Source organism: Oncorhynchus clarkii, unplaced genomic scaffold (assembly GCF_045791955.1).
Source record: "Oncorhynchus clarkii lewisi isolate Uvic-CL-2024 unplaced genomic scaffold, UVic_Ocla_1.0 unplaced_contig_3832_pilon_pilon, whole genome shotgun sequence".
Lineage (NCBI taxonomy): Eukaryota > Metazoa > Chordata > Actinopteri > Salmoniformes > Salmonidae > Oncorhynchus > Oncorhynchus clarkii.
In genome coordinates, this window is record NW_027259417.1 from 13,237 (window position 1) to 22,348 (window position 9,112).

At 42.1% G+C, this 9,112-nt stretch overlaps 1 protein-coding gene across 1 annotated transcript; it reads right to left on the reverse strand.

The window, feature by feature from the left end:
* LOC139400146 (neuronal acetylcholine receptor subunit alpha-7-like) lies at positions 1 to 7,623 on the reverse strand. Its single transcript, XM_071145173.1, has 5 exons — positions 7,480 to 7,623; positions 5,869 to 6,063; positions 1,524 to 1,610; positions 1,028 to 1,137; positions 1 to 534 (listed from the first exon to the last, which is right to left on the reverse strand). Exons 1-5 carry the CDS (start codon positions 7,532 to 7,534, stop codon positions 1 to 3), a joined length of 981 nt encoding a protein of 326 aa, XP_071001274.1. The 5' UTR covers positions 7,535 to 7,623.
* Positions 7,624 to 9,112: the final 1,489 nt, after the last annotated feature.

The following is a 9,112-nucleotide window of genomic DNA, read 5'->3' on the forward strand; positions in this document are numbered from 1 at the left end:
TCAGGTAAAGAAGTCTTTGGAAATGGCTTCTACAAAGTTAGGTGCCGACATGAGGATACCGATGGTGCAGAGGATGGTGAAGAGAGAGAAGGCCATGAGACAGAGCCGGTCGATCACTGAAGCCGCAAACTTCCACTCGTTGCACACCAACTCATCCTCATCTTGGTCGCGGAAACGCTTGGCGATGTAGCGCACCTCATCCAGGAGCTTGGCCAGATCGGGCTCCAGGCTCCCCGCCGAAGAGGTGGGCCGCGTGGGCAAGAGCACCTCGTCCTCCCCCCGACCACACACCAGACGGCCGCACAGCACTCCGGAGTCGGGGGAGGTGGCAGCTGTAGTGTAGTGCATGCTCTCCAGGCCGATGTAGAGCATGTTGCCGTTGGTGGAGTGGGGGGCTGAGGCGCTGGTGTTCAGGTCCATGCTGGTGAGGCTCCCACGGGGATGCTTGTTGTGGCAGGCCGGGCGTACACGGTCCTCACCGGGCCGCTTCATACGCAGGAACCAGGCGCACCAGTTGAGCAGAATCACCCGAGTCTTCACACAATCAGAGAGTAAAACCAGAATGAATGTACTGTGCCGGCAGTGTACTGACTGGAGATACTAAGAGAGAGAATATTAAACTTTCACTCAAATCCTCCCAGCATGATTCCTTTGAATGAGGTGTTCTGACACTCAGTGGTGACGATCGCACGACAACAGTGTTCCCTGGCCCTTCACGCTATCATGGCTGCCTAATCCTCCCCTGCTTCTAATTGTCCAAAAGTCTTCCTCAGCCCTCCACTATGATAGCCAATGTTCTAGCACAAAATGGCTACTGGGCATCACTCAGATTGGTGCTACACATTGTCAGTGAATGACTTTCCCCTTACCAGGCAAAGGGTTTTGAGAACTATTCTAAAGCACTCTATCACTGAAAGGCTTTCTTTGGCAGAATCACAACAATGGGAGTCCGGATGTAGAACTAGTGAGTAACTAATAAGATTTCATAGTAATTCCAGATACTGAGTTTGTGTAAAAATACACTCACCCACTTAGGCATCTTGCTTCCATCAGGATCGTGATGGTGATATTGTAAGACCAGAACCGTAGCGATCACAGAGAGACCCACAATGACCATGGTGGTGGCAAAGTACTGAGCTACAATACAGAGATAGAGATAGAGAGAGAGATAGAGAGAGAGATAGAGAGAGAGATAGAGAGAGAAAGAGAGGACAGAGAGGAAGAGAGATGAATGTGGACAGAGGACTAGTGGCTAAATGACAGAACTCCCCATACTGAAATGGGCATAATTTTATCTCAATGAGAGGTTCTCATTTGTCACTCTTCCCAAATCAATATCTTTCAGGTTAAGAAATAGCCTCCCACACAATTGAGTGGTTTGATAAATACAGAGATTAGGAATTTACACTTCCAAGCCTCCAATAGCTCTTCCTCTCCTGAAGATTATTAAATTATACTGTTGGCCTTTTCAAAATGGCAGCCATTACAATCGTAATTTCCAATTTAAAAATAGACAATCTTACCGATTAGAGGTACTGAGTCAGAGGTTGCAGGCATGATCTCTGCAACCAGCAACATGAAGACGGTCAGTGAGAGCAGCACTGTTATCCCTGGAACGAAACGTAAATGAGTTAATGTAGTCTGTGTGATTAACAGTATGGTTATTTTGGAATGTGAAATAATCCTTAAAATTATATTAAACAGACATTACACATTTTAACAAACACCATTTTACACATAGGCCTAACATTATTTTGTACATTTCTGAGTCGTGTTTTTTTTTAACAAAATGGCTCGCTATGAATACCAATCTATAATTTATTCAGGTGGAATCATCTGCTGTATTGTGTCACATTGCAGCATATTATCCCTGTGTACCCAATGGGTTCAACTGGATTTCACCAAGGCATATTGAGTGGCATTGTATTCTGTTCTATTCTAGTCTGCATTTCACTGTGCTCTGTTCTATTGTTTATCCCATCCATGTAATCAAACAGTATTCTGTTTTATTATTATGCTAATTTACACAGTCTTCGGTTTCCTGCTTTTGTCAGAATCCAGTGCTGCTTCACTGGGTTTTAGCCTACAATGACAGAGGGATCTGAAATAGCAACATCTACTATTGTGGTTCATCATCATACTGCCTTGAGGCGAACAGGGTTCGAGTGGAAATGTGGGAACAACATCAAACACCTGTGGGTGGAGATTTAAGACAATCCCCCCTGAAGCTTGCTAACGAGCTTGCTGGGTCTCTAAGCCACTGAATTCCAGGGATAGAACGGGGACTGAATATCTCTAAGTGATTAGGTGTCAAATCCTCGGTATCTCAAAGCACACCGGCTTACCTTTCACTCGCTAGGAACTTCTCTTCTGTGTGTTCCTGACAATAACCATAGCAACAGCTACTTTTCCCAAATGTCAAACTCGTCAGCCAGGTAACAAACTACCAGCCAGGTAACAAACTACCAGCCAGGTAACAAACTGCCAGCCAGGTAACAAACTGCCAGCCAGGTAACAAACTGTCAGCCAGGTAACAAACTGTCAGCCAGGTAACAAACTGCCAGCCAGGTAACAAACTACCAGCCAGGTAACAAACTGCCAGCCAGGTAACAAACTGCCAGCCAGGTAACAAACTGCCAGCCAGGTAACAAACTGTCAGCCAGGTAACAAACTGCCAGCCAGGTAACAAACTGTCAGCCAGGTAACAAACTGTCAGCCAGGTAACAAACTGTCAGCCAGGTAACAAACTGCCAGCCAGGTAACAAACTGTCAGCCAGGTAACAAACTGCCAGCCAGGTAACAAACTACCAGCCAGGTAACAAACTGCCAGCCAGGTAACAAACTGCCAGCCAGGTAACAAACTGCCAGCCAGGTAACAAACTGCCAGCCAGGTAACAAACTACCAGCCAGGTAACAAACTGTCAGCCAGGTAACAAACTGTCAGCCAGGTAACAAACTGCCAGCCAGGTAACAAACTACCAGCCAGGTAACAAACTGTCAGCCAGGTAACAACTCAGTAAATAAGGTGTTGGTAGCTAAATTATTTAAATCTTAGACAAATAGTAGCAATATATCCTAAGTAGGTCCTCTGCAGCTCAGTTGGTAGAGCATGGCGCTTGCAAAGCAAGGATATTGGGTTTGATTCTCGGCACCACCCATACGTAAACAATCTATGTACGCATGACTGTAAATCGCTTTGGATGAAAGCATCTGCTGAATGGCATATAGGTTATCAATTGGCACATTACAAAAGGGAAATGTTGAAAATATCTCTATCTAATCCGCCCAGAGTCTGAGCATGGCTGAACTAAGAAAATAAACCAACTAAGACTTAAAAACTAAAGACAGTAGAAATATAATTATTAACGGCCGTGACTCACTCGATGCGTTCTCAGATTGAAGCACAATTCTCCTCGCTAAATGAAAAAACATCAGCCAGGCATGTCTAAAATAAGACTTCAACTGAGAAGACAGCTCGCTGATTTAATTTCCGACAGCTATTGATCGTAGAGGCTTGACCTGTGACTCACTGTCAGGGATGTCCCAAATGGAACCCTTTAACCCATAGGGCTCTGTTCAAAAGTAGTGCACCATTAAGGGAATAAGGTTCAATAGTAGTGCACTATAAAGGAAATAGGGTTCAATAGTAGTGCACTATAAAGGAAATAGGGTTCAATAGTAGTGCACTATAAAGGGAATAGGGTTCAAAAGTTGTGCACTATAAAGGAAATAGGGTTCAATAGTAGTGCACTATAAAGGAAATAGGGTTCAATAGTAGTGCACTATAAAGGAAATAGGGTTCAAAAGTTGTGCACTATAAAGGAAATAGGGTTCAATAGTAGTGCACTATAAAGGAAATAGGGTTCAATAGTAGTGCACTATAAAGGGAATAGGGTTCAATAGTAGTGCACTATAAAGGAAATAGGGTTCAATAGTAGTGCACTATAAAGGAAATAGGGTTCAAAAGTTGTGCACTATAAAGGAAATAGGGTTCAATAGTAGTGCACTATAAAGGAAATAGGGTTCAAAAGTTGTGCACTATAAAGGAAATAGGGTTCAATAGTAGTGCACTATAAAGGGAATAGGGTTCAATAGTAGTGCACTATAAAGGAAATAGGGTTCAATAGTAGTGCACTATAAAGGAAATAGGGTTCAATAGTAGTGCACTATAAAGGGAATAGGGTTCAAAAGTTGTGCACTATAAAGGAAATAGGGTTCAATAGTAGTGCACTATAAAGGAAATAGGGTTCAATAGTAGTGCACTATAAAGGAAATAGGGTTCAATAGTAGTGCACTATAAAGGAAATAGGGTTCAATAGTAGTGCACTATAAAGGGAATAGGGTTCAATAGTAGTGCACTATAAAGGGAATAGGGTTCAATAGTAGTGCACTATAAAGGGAATAGGGTTCAATAGTAGTGCACTATAAAGGGAATAGGGTTCAAGAGTAGTGCACTATAAAGGGAATAGGGTTCCATTTGAGACACAAGTTAATGTTGGCAGGTGTGTTCACTGCACCCCCAAGGACCATAAAGACAACAGCAGTGTTGACCCTGCCTGGATATTCATGTCTCTCTTTCCCCTGATCAACAGTCCCTGTCTCTGTTCAAGTCAGCCATGACAGTTTCCTCAGTAGGAACTGAAGCTGAATACATCTTCCGTTGTGCATTGATCACTTCTAAAAAGGCTGACAGATAATGGTGTTGGTTGGTTGATACAGTAAGTCTTCATCATAAAGGCAGATGGTGTTTTGTGATGGTCACACTTTCCACTAAGTTTGATTCATAAATCTTTCATGTTGCATAGTGTGTAAATACTGTACTAAAAACAACATGGCAGCATTAAATCATATATTACAGCAAGATGTTTTTTTATTCGTTTGAAGTTTGACTGACTACATCAAACACATTTCCTGCTTTCCCCATCACCCCTCTAGACACTCAAACAGCTGCCACACACACACACACACACACACACACAGCTCTTTTGGAGAAACACTGGGTTAATTAAGGAAACCTTCTCCATTGCAGGCTCCTAATCTTTCCAACGAGACGTGTAGACATACATAAATCGCCCGGCATGCCTTGATGCCTTATACAGCTCGAAGCCAACAGTCAGCACTCAGCCAGGTTCTGAGAGATGGAAATAGGATGTTCAATATGATTCTCTTAGCACTGAATGATAAATCAGAGTAATCTGGAGACTGAAGCCTGACTTCTGAAAGGTGAATAAGAATTTGCTTGATGACCAACTGCTGGAGCTTTTCATGAATATTTTTCCAGTGGCTGGTTTCCCTCAGTGAGGATTGAGTGAATACTGAGTTATAAACTCAAAATAATAATAAGTGTATTACCTTATGAGAAGTATAGGGTGTCTTGCCTGGCATGTAGGTTTTTATTTTATTTTAATTTAACAAGTCAGTTAAGAACAAATTCTTATTTTCAATGACGGCCTAGGAACAGTGGGTTAATTGCCTGTTCAGGGGCAGAACGACAGATTTGTACCTTGTCAGCTCGGGGATTTAAATGTGCAAACTTGCAGTTACTAGTCCAACGCTCTAACCACTAGGCTACCCTGCCGCCCCAAGCTAGATTGCCCCAAACTAGATTGCCCCAAGCTAGGTTGATCCTAGCTTGAAATATATGCTTAATTGCCACACAAATCGACATCAATTAATATCATGATGTTTGTACTTTCATTTTAGAATTTGTCACAATGAGAACTCCTTAGATGACAACCCCACACCCCTAGTTACAGTTGTTGATTTAATAACCTATTTATGTTTAATGTCCAATAGTAGTAATCCACCCAACCATCCATCCATCCATCCATCCATCCATCCATCCACCCACCAACCCACGGAGCTGACCCAGTGATATCTTCTCCCCAGAGTCTGCAGGCAGTAGGAAGACAAGCAGGGCCAAGGTGGAGATGAGAACACATGGGATGAGGAGGTTGAGGCCATAGTAGAGGGTACGTCTACGCATCACCACAGTAAAGGTTACGTCAGGGTAAGGCTCCTTACAACAGTCGTAGAAGCGCTCGTTTCTGCGCCCCGGCACCTCTGTATCATACACCAGGAAGACAACAATATAGGAAGTCAATTACAGTTTGAGGACTCAATTTGGGTTGTGATGATTTGCAGTAATGGATGTCTTTTTTCCCCCAGGCAAATGAATGGTGGTTCACAATGAGGAAACTTTTGTAAGTTAAAGATATTGGGAGTTTGACCCTGAATCAAATGATCCTGTTAGTTTTCATCAGTTCCCCATAACAGTAATAGTGTCTGCCATTTTTTAATAAGCAGTCCAACATGCAAGAAAAACTATATTCAGCACTGGGATGGCATTTCATTAGAACCCCTCTCTTGTAAACACATTAGTCAATTTGCCAGGGATTCCGTAGAAGCATTTCATTAGAACCCCTCTCTTGTAAACACATTAGTCAATTTGCCAGGGATTCCGTAGAAGCATTTCATTAGAACCCCTCTCTTGTTAACACATTAGTCAATTTGCCAGGGATTCCGTAGAAGCATTTCATTAGAACCCCTCTCTTGTTAACACATTAGTCAATTTGCCAGGGATTCCGTAGAAGCATTTCATTAGAACCCCTCTCTTGTAAACACATTAGTCAATTTGCCAGGGATTCCGTAGAAGCATTTCATTAGAACCCCTCTCTTGTTAACACATTAGTCAATTTGCCAGGGATTCCGTAGAAGCATTTCATTAGAACCCCTCTCTTGTTAACACATTAGTCAATTTGCCAGGGATTCCGTAGAAGCATTTCATTAGAACCCCTCTCTTGTTAACACATTAGTCAATTTGCCAGGGATTCCGTAGAAGCATTTCATTAGAACCCCTCTCTTGTTAACACATTAGTCAATTTGCCAGGGATTCCGTAGAAGCATTTCATTAGAACCCCTCTCTTGTTAACACATTAGTCAATTTGCCAGGGATTCCGTAGAAGCATTTCATTAGAACCCCTCTCTTGTAAACACATTAGTCAATTTGCCAGGGATTCCGTAGAAGCATTTCATTAGAACCCCTCTCTTGTAAACACATTAGTCCATTTGCCAGGGATTCCGTAGAAGCCAATTTCACTAAAGATCTGTACTGCTGAGGAAAAGCCTTTAAAATGAATTCTCCTATTTTATTTAAATGTGATCAATCATACATACAGGATCTAGCTTTTATAGTTTGACCATCGAGTTTGAAAGTTAAACTCAAAATTTAAAAAAATATAGTCTGGGTATATTTGTGAGTTATCCCAAACTTCCATGCTTGTTCAAAACAGTTATTGTAATAATTTGATGTAATATTGTAATTTAGAGACTTTTATCCAAAACAGATACTGTAAGAAGAATAACGGTATATGGCCCATACAGGACTGGCAGCACAGTCTTCCAAACAACCTTGCCATCAGAACCCAGGTTTTGTGATGACAATATCTTGTCCAATACTGGCCAGCCACTAACTCTTACCCACTAGGTCCCACTCTCCGTTGGGGATGTAACCTGTGATATCTGCCTCGATCATCTGTAGGTCCAGAGACCAGCCCCCATAGGTCCAAGAGCCAAATTTCAGGTCACACCTCTGGAGATCAAAGGGAAACCAGCGCACATCGATGTAGCAGGTGCTCTTGAAGATGCCTGTGTTGGAACATGAAGAGGAGAGAGGAGAGAAACATGAGGAGAGAAAGAGAGGGAGATAAATGGGAGGGATGGAGAGAGAGAGAGAGAGAGAGAGACAAAAGTTAGAGCTAGAGAGATCATTTTCAGAGGGTATAAAGATATGAAAGACAAAGTCCTATACACCACAACAACAGTCCTATACACCACAACAACAGTCCTAGACACCACAACAACAGTAAACAGTCCTAGACACCACAACAACAGTAAACAGTCCTATACACCACAACAACAGTCCTATACACCACAACAACAGTCCTATACACCACAACAACAGTCCTATACACCACAACAACAGTAAAGACACCACAACAACAGTAAAGACACCACAACAACAGTAAAGACACCACAACAACAGTAAAGACAGTCCTTCCTATACACCACAACAGTCCTATACACCACAACAACAGTGAAGACACCACAACAACAATAAAGACAATCCTATACACCACAACAGTCCTATACACCACAACAACAGTCCTATACACCATATCAACAGTCCTATACACCACAACAACAGTAAAGACACCACAACAACAGTAAAGACACCACAACAACAGTAAAGACACCACAACAACAGTAAAGACAGTCCTTCCTATACACCACAACAGTCCTATACACCACAACAACAGTGAAGACACCACAACAACAGTAAAGACAATCCTATACACCACAACAACAGTCCTATACACCACAACAACAATCCTATACACCACAACAACAGTCCTATACACCACAACAACAATCCTATACACCACAACAACAGTCCTATACACCACAACAACAGTAAAGACAGTCCTATACACCACAACAACAGTAAAGACAGTCCTATACACCACAACGACAGTAAAAACAGTCCTATACACCACAACAACAGTAAAGACAGTTCTATACACCACAACAACAGTCCTATACACCATATCAACAGTAAAGACAGTCCTATACACCACAACAACAGTAAAGCCAGTACTATACACCACAACAACAGTAAAGACAATCCTATACACCACAACAGTCCTATACACCACAACAACAGTAAAGACAATCCTATACACCACAACAACAGTCCTATACACCACAACAACAATCCTATACACCACAACAACAGTCCTATACACCACAACAACAGTAAAGACAGTCCTATACACCACAACAACAGTAAAGACAGTCCTATACACCACAACGACAGTAAAAACAGTCCTATACACCACAACAACAGTAAAGACAGTTCTATACACCACAACAACAGTAAAGACAGTCCTATACACCACAACAACAGTCCTATACACCATATCAACAGTAAAGACAGTCCTATACACCACAACAACAGTAAAGCCAGTACTATACACCACAACAACAGTAAAGACAATCCTATACACCACAACAGTCCTATACACCACAACAACAATCCTATACACCACAACAA